The 12938-nt window shown below is 42.2% G+C and overlaps 2 protein-coding genes across 2 annotated transcripts in view; one reads left to right on the forward strand and one right to left on the reverse strand.

Moving 5' to 3' along the window:
• The window catches only part of LOC133445838 (E3 ubiquitin-protein ligase TRIM39-like), a 205187-nt gene that overhangs the window by 139566 nt on the left and 52683 nt on the right, over positions 1–12938 (forward strand). The window lies entirely within an intron of this gene.
• Positions 638–12500, reverse strand: polr3f (polymerase (RNA) III (DNA directed) polypeptide F). Its single transcript, XM_061732917.1, has 9 exons — positions 12312–12500; positions 8412–8529; positions 8266–8333; positions 7950–8017; positions 7743–7855; positions 5536–5679; positions 1151–1258; positions 876–1067; positions 638–808 (listed from the first exon to the last, which is right to left on the reverse strand). Exons 1-9 carry the CDS (start codon positions 12371–12373, stop codon positions 731–733), a joined length of 951 nt encoding a protein of 316 aa, XP_061588901.1. The 5' UTR covers positions 12374–12500; the 3' UTR covers positions 638–730.

Here is a 12938-nt window from a genome sequence, read left to right on the forward strand (position 1 = left end):
CTCAAGTCTCCTTTTCACCAGACAGGGTGGGGCTTCTCTGGCCGGACGTAGCGCGTGGAAGGATCATGTTATTCCTGCCAGATCCTCCCCACCCCATCTGTTCCCCGGTTGGCCAGAGGGGGCATGTATAGCCCAGGACTGTTGCATGTTTTTGTGAGGGTAGCTCCCATTAGCTACCCAGGGGAGCACGGGGAGAACATGCAAACTCCACACAGAAAGGCCCTTTCGCCAACCCCACCCAGGGTGTGGGACGTAGGGTTGATTTAACCCAAGAATGTTTGTTCCCATGGTGCGACGCAGGGTGTGGGTGCTGAGGTCATGGGGGAAGTAAACACGCCCTCAACATGGAAGCATATGGCGATGACATCTCCTGTGGTTTTCTGAACTAACGATCTCCCGTTGTTTTCTCTCCAGAGCTTGGTGAATCAGCAGCTAACGTGTTTAGTGCAGTTCTACTTTGTTTTGGGGGCTACTGATGGAAACCGAAGCAGTTTCAGAATCAGGGCTCTATTTTGGCAACATTCATACTTCATGTGTAGTTTTAAAAATTAATTTGAAAATACTTTGTTAACTTAAGTGCTGAAAATTGAAATAATTTTCAATACCCTTGAAATAAATCCGACCACGACCAAAGATGTCACACGTGAACTTTTACTGAACTTCAGATAAATACAAAATAAAGAGATTAAAATAAACTTTTCATCACAGAGAAAAGGTTGAGGCGGTGCCATCAGAAGTCCAACCACTCCGACATGTATACGCATGTGGACGGAGAGATCTCCCCTCCCTCGTGGCAGTCGTCAAACACCTGCAGAGAGGAGGCGGTCAGCTCAGGTGTGCTGGAGGACCGGCTGCAGGTGTGAGGGTCCACTTACCGGACAGAGTCCACACGGCGTCTTAACGAGGCCGGTGGGCGGCAGGACGGCGTTAACTCCTCTGTACAGCTTCATCTGTCCGTCCACGCTGCCCACTGTCCCCTCCTTGGCGGCGATCACGGTCATCTCCACCTTCCCGTCGTAGATCAGCGTGTTCAGGATGGTCTCGATGTCGTCCATGGACAGATCCACCTGCAGACACACACCTGAGGTTAGCGGGTGAGAGCACGCCTTGTGATTGGTGGGTCTGAGCTGTGATGTCACGGAGACCTCACCTTGCTGATGCCCAGTTCGCAGATGTACTTCCAGACTTCGTGGGAGGTGGCGAACGAGCTGTTCCTCTGGACCATTGGACTCTGCTTGTTGTCTCTCGCCGCCTCGGCCTCAACACACAGAACACAGAGTCACATGACTCACACCCGTATCAGCAGCTCAAATCCAGAGCATCAGGGAGTAGCAGGTCCCAACACACAAACACCCAGAACTACACAGGACCCAAAACCCACAAGTTCACCTACGCTGGTTTCAGATCTTTACACGTGTCTTTGCCGTCCATTTCTTTGCAGTCATTATGTTTTACTTTTACATTGTTTGACAACAGCCAAGAGGTGTAAAATGAAGGCAAAATAAATGTTAACTAGTAAAGCTAACTATGAGCAATCTGGCCTTTTCCTCTGCAGCTCCGAGGCTGTGGAACGCCCTTCCCGACAATCTGAGGGCGCCACAGACTGCAGAGGCTTTTAAATGTGACCTGAAAACTCACCTTTTTAAGAAAGCCTATAGCTAAATATATCTTTTATTTTTCTGCTCTGTAGCACTTTGAGATTATTAAAGGAGCTTGAGGCCGGATTGTGGCAGGATTTATGAAAAAAATCTGTATACATTTTAAGTTTTCTAGTAATAATGTCAGATGAAGCGTTCCAAACCCAAAAGAATGAGCCCTCTAGTGTATCTCTCCGTTGCCTTGAACAGGCTGTGTGCTGCAAAATGTGCTGCAATTCGGTCCCGAATTTCCCGCGCTGGGCTGTGGATGTGACGTCACATGACGCTGCATCCACGTTCTCCCCGTCCTCCCGTGCCGGCTTCACTGTTGGCTGCAGTACCCCCGACGGCCGTCGTGGTGAAGGGTGGCGCTAGAGAGTCTCATTTCTTAAAAGGAGCCTCAAGCTCCTTTAAATATAAAGTGCGTTATAAATAAAATGTATTATTATTACTAGTTCACCAACGACAGACGCATAATGAACGCAAAGAGAAAACAAAGAGCTATGACGCGTGTAACATCTCTTTGGTTGTCATACGTCCCTGGGGTCAAATGTCTCTATGTGATCGTTACAGTGATAATTCTGTAATTGTACAAGTATTTACAGGTTAATATGCTATATGTCTTTGTTTTACGCATTGTTGATATTATACATCTTTTTTGCTGTTGTCATACGTCCCCCTAGCCCATTTTACATCGGCGGATACCCTGCGTTTAACGGACCGACTGGCCCGGCCCATAACTCTCCTCCAAGGGTGGTGGTTAACCGCGGACCAGGTCTAATGTTAACAGAACTAACGCGGGGTGGCGGGTCGTGGGAGAGATTTGTTGATCACGTAACCCGAGTCCAACCCACTAGGGAAGATTTTATTTATTATTTTTGTTTTATAAAATAAGGAAACAGCTGATGAGAGTAACAGCAGCAGCAGCAGGGGGTCACAGCTAGGATCAATATTTACAAGATGAGTAACTGGGGAGACGAGGAGATCCGGGAGTTACTCAGTCGAGGAGTTGAGGAAGTCTCAAACCGGCCTATGTCCAGAACCACAGAGGATGATGGTCCATTGTTGGAACAACTAGACACAAAGATGATAAACTGGCACTTTGCAAGAAGCCGAACCTGGCCAAGAAACCCTCATCCTGACGTTTATCCATCCCCGCTGATGGGGGGATAATACGTCATTCTACACGCCCACACAGGTTACGTTATGTTAGCGGGGTAACGCCTCTCGACCCCCCTTCACGCCCGAGGTGACAGATAACATGCCTGGCGTTTATATTACCAACGTTAATAGCGGGATCCAATTTAAAACGCTTTTTGTGGGCATGATGTGGGACTGGACTTTCAGGACTTCCAGTATCGTCTTCGAACTAACACATCTTTGGTGAAACGTGTGGATGCGAGTCTTTGGACCAATCACGACCACGGAGGTCGTGGCATCCGCCCTCAAACGGTGGAACGAAGGCTGTTAATGATGCTACGTAACGTTACTCCAGCCAGACTGTAACCTGACGGTCTAGACTGGGTCAGGACCAAGTAACGCTACCCCACATCAATGTGCTAACGTTAGCCATTGGTCATCCAGTTCCACGTGAAGGATCTGTGCACGGCTACCCGCGCTGCATCAGTCATCTGATTTTAATTCACGCCGTTACTCGTAAGCAGAGGTTAAACTGGACCGGATCTAAGTCCTACCTGTAAGCCGCTGCTGCATCATGGGACACATTCAGAGACACAATCGTTTCTCAACAGCTTTGGTTCTGAGTCTTTAAAACAACTTCTTTATGGCTCTTTTCCTGCGGTGGAGTACCGGATACTAAGAACTCTGCCTGCCCATCAGAGCTCTGACTGATCTCTCTGATGGATATCTGATGGATATCAGAGAGCGCCGTGCTGATATGCGTCTGGGACTTCGGCTTCTGATTCGGCCTGAAGGACCTGTCCTTATACCAGGTCCAGGTCCAAAGCCACGCCACTGAGCCTGCTCAAAGCTGGAGTAAGTTAATGTCTAGATAGTAAAGAGCATCTTAAACACAGCTTGTGATTGGTGAAAGCTTTATTGTGTTTGTAAAATTGGACTCTTTCACCTTCCACTGGTCCAGATGTGAGAAATGTTTTGTAAAACCAGGATTCTTATGAAACAGAATCTTTGTTTAGTTTTGTATAAGCTTCCTTGTTTTGTCAGTAATCTTGTTTTTAAGGTAAATTGTGATAAGCTGGTGTTAGATTTGGCTGGTGGCTTGCTAGTCTAAACAAATGTCTTTGTGTTTTATTTTTGCAGGCGAGGCGTCATTGGACTCTAGTAGTCCTGGTTTTGTGTCATCTGTGTTTATGTACACAAAACAAAGCCAGAAGGAGGAAGATTTCTCATCAGAGACGAGCTTGTGGTCTATGATGCATCCCTTCGTATCCCTCACTTCACAAGAGTACGGAAGCAGCTTCCTGCACAGGAAGTGGACACATCTAGACAACTTAAAAGTGATTTTACATTTGTAAAACATTAATACTATTAACTTAGTGCATTTTAAGAAACCTTTCCACATTGGCCACTACTGGTGTGTCTAACGTCCTCCCCTCTGAATGTGAACGGTAAAGCATAATTTAGGTTGCAAACTATTTGTATGGATACATCTATGGCATTACAGAATATCTGATCTCAAAAACACAAAACCATGTCATGTTATTTGATGTTCTGTACATGACCACAGAGAATGTGTTCATAAGTATCCAGTGACATCCAGGCTTGTAATTTCTCTCTGGTGTATACGCTCGGTTTCTCAGTCAAAAAAGTATATAATATAATATATATGTGGCCACTTACTAATGTCTTCAACTCGCTCATTGATAGAACACAGATCTAGAAGTCGGACACCATTTGTCAAAAGTCAACTTGTTATGGTAATGTTCGTGATCTTTAGTCTATAATCCCCTTGTATAGCTTGACAAGCTGTTTATCTCCGCCATACTTTGGTTGCCTGAATGCGCGCAGACATCATCATTGTTTACAAACACAGAGTCTATCCATCTCTGCTCTTCAGGAACAACATCTCTGCTGCCATCTGCTGGTCTGAACTATCTCTTTAACTCACCGTTGGAACATGAGTGTTTCTGAATGTGTCTCAAATGTTGACATCACACACTTGGAGACTTGTCTCCAAACACCACCCACCACCATTTTATTGTCCGACTGAAAAGTGTCTCAGCATTTTTGTCACACATGCGTTAAATTAGGGCTGGGCGATATATCGAGATTTTAATATATATCGATATATTTTCAAACACGATATGGTACGAGACAATATCGTTTATATCGATTTAAAAAAAAAAAAAAAAAAAAAAAAAAAAGTACATGTTTGTTTTTTTATGATTTTGATATAGCTTATTTTGTGACAAATTGACTTGAATGTTTTATTTGAGATTTGCACAAATGTTTTGTTATTTGCACAACTGTCAACCTCAGTGGAAAAGTCTGCCTGTTACTGTCTACATTGTATTAATTGCACAGTGTATTTTAATTTAATTGTTATGCAGGGATATTTGTTTTATTTTATTCAAGAAGCATTTTTATTCTATATATGCAGGCAGTTTATTTTTATATTTATTATATTTATTTTATTTGTTTTATACATTTTGATATTGTGCAGACCTCTGTTAATAAAGGAACCTGTGTGACATTTGGCACGAGCATTGTATTAAAACTGACTGTTTTTTCAAGGGTTTGCCTCAGAAAAAATGAAGCTAACAGAGATGCTATGCTATAATGCTTTGGGGGAAACCCCAAGTAAGGCACAGAAAAAATATCGAGATATATATCGAGTATCGCCATTTAGCTAGAAAATATCGAGATATGACTTTTGGTTCATATCGCCCAGCCCTACGTTAAATCATCATTTTTGTACCTTGCTCTGCAGGAACTTGAAGCACTGCTGGTTCAGAACTTCCACAAACTCAGACTCAAAGTCCTGGTCACTGTACCAGGCGCCCCCCGTCACCGAGCGGTCCGGCTGCAGGTTGTACAGCATGTACACCTTCTTCTTGGACGCCTGCACCAAACAGACACAATCATCACAGAACCGCCGCGAGGTGGATGTGTGCAGCAGTGAAAAATAAATTCACTCAATACAAGAAACTAAACTCCAGAACCTGTAAATGTGGTCCGGGTGGACGTGGGCGGAGTAGTGTTGCTAAATCCTGTTAGCAGCAGCTGCAAAACGTCTCTGTACAAAACCGGAAAGCGTTGCATTTACAGGGCTTAAAGTAAAAAAAAATCCTGAGCCTGAACTTTTTTCCGGGAGCGGGGGCACATGGGCTCGGCAATTTGGCAAGCAACAAAAATGACATAGGCTAATTTGAATATTATTTTCCTTTATATATATATATATATATATATATATATATATATATATATATATATATATATATATATATATATATATATATATACACACATATATATATATATACATATATATATATATTGTCCTTTACTGAATTAAATGGTTGGTAATCAATCATTTTTTTAATTCTGGTGCTATGCCCATACCTGTCAAGTCTCCAGTTTTGGCCGGGAAACTACCGTATTTTACCCCTCTTTCCCGCCGCCCCCCTGTATTAGTATTTTCCTGTAAATTTCCCGTTTTATGATATAATAATTTTTTGAAAGGATTATAGTGCCTCTACAAACTGAATTGTCACTAACCTCGCGAGAACTGCCCCTTGCTGTAGCCTGGAGGGCAGTTCTCACAAGGTTAGTGGCAACAACGGGAAAATAACACAACAAATCAGGATGGATGTAACGACAGAAAAGACATTTCTGCCAGAAAATCTTGTAAATATATCTAAAAATGGGAGCCAGAGACCCACATGAGTGATGATGACAGATTAAAAGAAAATGTTTCACTTTAAGACAATCAATTTGTATATAAACTGAAAATATTTAAAACAAATAAATGTGCTTTAATTCCCCTTTGTTTTCATTTAGACTATTATAGGAACTACATACATAGGAATGTCCACAGCATTTCAGTGTCAACAAAGGTACATAAAGAGCACATAATTGTAGTTTGTAAGTGATTGACAGGTAGATATTTTAAATATTTTGTAAACCCGTCTTAAAATGTAATGCTGTACCTCGGTTGGGCTGGTTGGTTGGACAGCGGGTGGTGGAAAATTTCCCTAATTTTTAAATCCAAAACTTGACAGGCATGTATGCCATGAGTATTCATATACAGTAATCCCTTGTTTTTCGTGGGGGTTACGTTCCAAAAAGAACCCGTGATAAGTGATATCCGCATAGTAGCAACCCCTTTTTTTTTTTTTTTTTTACAATTATTATAAATAGCGGAGATCAGCACCGCCTCGCACGTATTTCACTGCTTTTCTGATGCCGCTGTATCCCGACTCCTGTAGCGTCTTTTTCTTCTAAAGCCCGCGGTGCAGGTGTGTTTTTTCGAGAGAAGAACATGGTTATGGGTATTTTTTTGTCGCTCTTTTTTTCTTCTGGGCAAAAAGATTCTTATAAACCGACATTCATTAATTTTTTTCTCCATCTTGAAGTCGGTGATTCGTATTCCGGCAGGTTGAAACACCGCTCTGCGCTCTGCTGGCGTCAAAGACCCGCCCCGCCCTACTTCTGATTGGCTAGTGTCTTTGGTTGAGCGCCAGAGCTGCTTTCCTCTCATTCCATTGGTAGACGAACTCGGTTGACTCAAACTTTTTTTTTTTTTCCTCAAATTTTTATTTTTTATTTTTTTTAAGCAGTCGAACTTGCACGCCGAGAAAAAAACTCTGTACGCCGGTGATCCGGCACGGTGCCGGAAAACTTTAAGCCCTGCATTTACAACATCTACGACGACTGCAGCAGCTACCTGTGCTAGCAGCTGGCCGCTCAGCCACGACCCACGTGGAACTGAGAACACCTGCAGTTCCTCCACCGACCACTAGGGTCTGGGTCCAGACCCTAGTGGTCAGTAGAGGTACCGCAGGTTTTGTGTCTGCTCTGTTGGCCAGTTAACTTGTGGAAGTGAACTCAGGAGAGCCCTGAAGACACTGGGCCAAGTCAGTTCTGGGGAAACCGTTGTGGGTCTGGTTTTGTCAGCGAACTCACCGCCACAGACTTGACGGCTTTGATGAGTTTCTTGCTCTCCAGATTCTTCAGGATCTTGTTGACCTCTGTGAGAGGAAGGTTGCTTTTGAAACGGATGTCTCTGCTCCAGATTCCTGCAGGAACAACAAGCAGAACCGCAGCTGTGAGGTTCTGATCCATTCATGCTGATCCACAGCGTCCTTCTCGCCGACAGACGGGTCTCATCACCTTTGTTCCCCGCGTCCTCAATGACCTGGTAGACCAACTTCTCCTGGTTGTCCGAGCCCTTCATCTTACTGAAACACAGGGAGCAGGGTCAGACTGACGGGTGGAACGGAGCCAGAACCAGAGACCCGGGACCTTGGGGGTCGGGTCTCGGGACGTTCTTATTTTACAAACCTCAAAGAGACAGAACATTTCTGAAATGTTGAGACTGTAAACTTGCACAACTGTGACAAAACCAAGTCAACTGATGTAAAAACTTTTGATTTGGCAGCATGTGATCTCTGTAGAAGACCACCATCTGAACACCTGTGTGCTCTACCTGGTGCTCTGAGAGTCCTTCAGTCTGTACAGCAGACCTGAACTGTTCCTCAGCAGGTCCAGCTGGCCCTGCAACACACCAGCAGGACAGGTTCAGATCAGATATGGGGGGGGGTCACAGATCACGTGACGGACGCTCACACTGACCAGCGACAGCAGCTTGTTGATGGCCATGGCTCTCTGCTGAGGCTCCAGGTTTGGAAGGTCATTCTGGATCACCTGGTCTGTGATGCCCTGCGGGAACTGCCGACACAGATCCTTGATCCTGGACAGAGACACGCACACACACAGTTATGAGAAACTTGTCATCTTTCCTGGTTCTTCTTTAACAGGTTGAACATTCTTCCATCTGCTGATTTGGTCCTGATTTCAATAATAAAACTATTTGCTGTGTGCACTTTTATAAGGCGTGATGTTAAATATATTAACCCTTTATAGGGCACTCATTGAAATACTTGGAAATGAACAATTTCAACCCTAGAGTGTTATTGGGGGCTACTACCAGAGTATTTTTCATTTTTTTTTTATTCTTGATGCAAATCAAGGTCAAAGAAGTTACCATATGGTTCCTTGCCCATCGCGAGTAACATTGTATCTAACACTGAAGTTACCATGTATGGTTACTACTTGCCCATTGTGGGTGAAATTGTACCCATACATTGGATATGTATAAAAATACAAAAAACACATACAATATAATATTTATGATACTCTCTTCATAGAGATATTAGAACTTTTCTCCATAAATGGTACAACTTGACTTATAGGGCGTCTCTTTTTCTCCATCCATATATTTCGTCCAATCACCTGCTGACCCTCTCTCTCCACCAGCAGCAGGCAGGTTGACCATGCCATTGACCATACCACAGAACAAGAAGTGAAGAATAGCATTAGAATTAATGGTGGTACTGATATTATGCTATACAAATCTGTGGCAACATCCAATGCAACATCCAATATTGTCTTACCTTATAATGCGCTATTTGTAAAACGAAAACACCCGAAGTATAACTTACTAGATGCACTGAGCATATGTCTACAAAAGGACACTGTCACTTGAACTAGTTTGACCATAAGGGGGGGTATTTGTAAAAAAAATACACAAAGTATGGCTTACTAGAGTATCTGGCATATGTCTATAAAAGGTTCCTCAGTCACTTGCACTAGTTTTACCACACAGGGGCGTATGATCATATATGGGATCTGCACAAACAACACTTATCTCATCAGTTAGCCCCATCATTCAAACACATACTGTGTGAGTGTCATCAACTTAGCATGGTTAGTTTCAGCTTTCTGAACTTTTGTGTGGAAGAAGGTAGGAGCAAAAATGTGAATTTTCCCCTTCTTGAAAATCAATGAAGTTCCCGCTTCTCCAGGGCTCTACTGATTGGACAGATGCCATGATGACACTGTCTGTGACAAAGCACGATCTGTGCTGATTGGCAGGATTAACTCACATGACTTCAAGACCTCACTGAGAAGTGTGGGGAAAGTACGGTAGTTTTTCATGTCCACGGAAATTACCGTATATGGTATACCGGAGGTTGCCGCCACATCTGTAGCTAGGGTTTCCAACTCCCTGAACAATAAATAAGGGACACCTCATCTGCAGGGCCGGCCAACACGATTGCCTTCACCCTTTCTGGCGTGGTGAATTTCTTTAGCGCCTTTTTTTGTGAATGAAACGATTTTTTAACTATTTGACTCGAACCTGAACTAATCATGTGTGAATGGAAGGCCTCGGAGGCTCCCTCTGTCAGTCTCTGGTCTAGCCAGATCGGTCACTTGGCAGCTTTGGAAAAGCTGACGTTCAGACTTATGAACAATGTAGACCTATATATGTCTAAATGGAATAAGTGGATAACCTATATTGAGAGACAGAAGTCCAATTCATACATAACCTTGTGTACCATTGCCATATATGTTAACCATCTCAATTTTATTTATTTTATCTATTTTTTATTATTATCCTTTTTTTTAAATTAATTTATTTATTTTTTTAATCTGTTTTACTTTTATTTTTGGTTTGTTTTCACATATTCCTAACTCAATTATAATCTTTCTTCATTCTATCTTTCATTGGATTTAGAATTGAGCTGATGTAATTTCCTAAGGGGTTGCTCTTTCTGTTAGTGTGACGTTGTTCCTTGCTGTGTGTCTTGATGAAAAATGATAATAAAACTATGAATCTCAAAAAAACTATTTGACTCGAACCTGAATTGAATTAGATGCATATTTTTGAATGCCATGAACACATGGAAAACAAACTATCCAGGAATTCACTTTAATACAAAATAACAAAATGAACTGAATAAAATAAGTATCTTTCTAAAACAGAAACCTGTCCTGCTTAACTTAAAATTGTATAAGTTAATATAAAACAATAGAAATAAAGCAGAACATCCATGCTGTAATAGTGCACATTGTTAGTGCAATAACAAAAGTGCAAACAGAAAGTCTGTAGAAAACTTGTAAACATATTTGTGCCTCAAAGGCCATGCCTGTAGGCAGAGCCGGATTAACGCAAAGGCAGACTAGGCACGTGCCTAGGGCCCGACAGGGGGGGGGGGGCCCAGACAGAGGGACAAAAAAAAAAAAAAAAAAAAAATTTTTTTTTTTTTTTTTTTTTTTTTTCCTTATAAATATCAACAGTCACGTTCCATTACAGACCTAAATGTGTACTAGTCTGTGCATATCAATAAATATATGTGCAATGATGACGCGTGTCTGTTGTTCAATACAACTGATCAGACCAAGCGCGGACACAAGCTAGTCTGATCCAGACGGTGGAGTTGGAACAAACTGTCACACAATGTCGAGAGAACGAGACAGATTCAGGAAATTTCCATCAGGGGATGAAAAAAGAAAAAAACAAAAGAAAATGGAAGAGTTTAATGCCTCTCTGAAAGGCACGTTTGATAAATTTGTTACAAAAATCACCGATACGCCCGGGTCTCAAGCAGCCATGGGGCCCCGCGTCGAGGCAAGCCCAGATGATGATGAGGCAGAGGAAGGTATCCAGTATTTTGCTAATTGGAGAGTTAAAATTGCGCATATAGACACCCGATCCGACCCGAAAAACCCAAAAATTTTGCGAGGGCCCCCCTGGCTATTTCACACAGGGCCTCGCAAATCTCTCAAACGGCTCTGCATACGCATACACATACAGACATACGGTACATACTACAGCACACTTTGTCTTACTGCAAATTGTATTGGTCTTTGTAGATTTTACTTCTTATTTAATTATTCAATTTAATCAACACATTTAATTAAGATTTTCTGCAAAATGCTCACAATCGATAAGATAAGGATAATTTAATAGCATTTAATAGAGCATTGTAATAACGTATAAATAATAAAAATCTAAAAATAGTCTGATAGACTGTTTAATATAGAACACATGACTTATTTTGGAATACAAAGAACCAACTTGACTATGACTTTGCTATGTAAAATGTGAATTAAGTTTTATTAGTAACTTTGGTAAGTTTAAGATTTCATAAATAACATCGATGGAGGGGGGCCCAAAAATCACAGGCTGCCTAGTGTAGTCCATTTATTTAATCCGGCTCTGCCTGTAGGCTACAATTGTAGTAAAACAGAAAAAAATAACTTATGAACTCAACAGCTCAAAGCCATTTTCCATTGGCATTTTATGACTATTTTTTGACTCTCAGAGTAATACGTGACAAAGTGCGTCCCTTTACAGCTCAATACGGGACGCGTACTTTAGTTTATAAATACGGGACGATTCTGTTTTTCAAGGGACGGTTGTCAGCCCTCTCTGCAGCAGCACACGTTTTAACCCCCTGACAGCACACACAACTTTACCTCCTTCAGCAACATGCCTCCACTACCACGAGGGTTAGTTGGAGAAGATGCTCTCATTTAAGAACTAAACCAGGCCGGAATTTGAAACACACGACTTTAGCTCGTACAGGTTGTTTTGTGGGGATCTGGGACAGTTTTACGTCCGATGGTGAAGAAATAACTCTTAAATGTGTCATAATCCAGACGGAGTCTGGGAGCGGAAGTCCTGACCTGTTCTCGACCTCCTCGGGCTCCGGGCCGCTCGCCTCCTTCTTCACCTTCACCTCCGACATCCTGTCAGAATTAAGAACCCCTTACTTTTCTATTAAGACTTTAATGTCGACCTTTAAAGACTCTGCAGCAGACTAAGTCCCAGAGCCTCACGGCTAATGTTGTGGTAGCCACATACGACCAGGGTCCTCACGAGTCACCGAGGGTGCCCTGAATTAGGCCTGAATAGAAATATTGATTTGATTTGATTTGATTTTTATTTTTGTACATGTAAAAAAACAACAATTCAAGGGAAGATAAGAAAACAAAACAATAAAACAAAGAATGTCATCCTTTAACACTTAAACACTCTTAATTTACATGTGCAAAAAAGGAGTAGGAAGAAGTGTAAACTTATAAAAATATCGGGTAGGGTTGATCTTTTATGCATTCATTTCTATGTTTCAGTGATGAACACTTGACGTTTTTCCTCTGTTAATTATTTCTATGCCAAAACATAATGGATGTAAACGTTAACCTCAGAAAGGAAGCTAAAATCGTGGTTCCGCCCGTTGGAGCGGGCGGGTACATGGAACTGCACATCCTAAAACCATGGATCTATTATATAACCTAAAACAGACACTTAAC

Source organism: Cololabis saira, chromosome 1 (assembly GCF_033807715.1).
Source record: "Cololabis saira isolate AMF1-May2022 chromosome 1, fColSai1.1, whole genome shotgun sequence".
Classification (NCBI taxonomy): domain Eukaryota; kingdom Metazoa; phylum Chordata; class Actinopteri; order Beloniformes; family Belonidae; genus Cololabis; species Cololabis saira.

Excerpts from the sequence above, each read along its gene's own strand:
- polr3f (XM_061732917.1), bottom strand. The coding sequence starts at position 12,373 with ATGTCGGAGGTGAAGGTGAAGAAGGAGGCGAGCGGCCCGGAGCCCGAG. Across the intron at positions 8,334-8,411 it reads TCAACAAGCTGCTGTCGCTG|GGCCAGCTGGACCTGCTGAG; the intron begins GTCAGTGTGAGC and ends GGTGTGTTGCAG. Across the intron at positions 809-875 it reads CGCCGTGTGGACTCTGTCCG|GTGTTTGACGACTGCCACGA; the intron begins GTAAGTGGACCC and ends TCCTCTCTGCAG.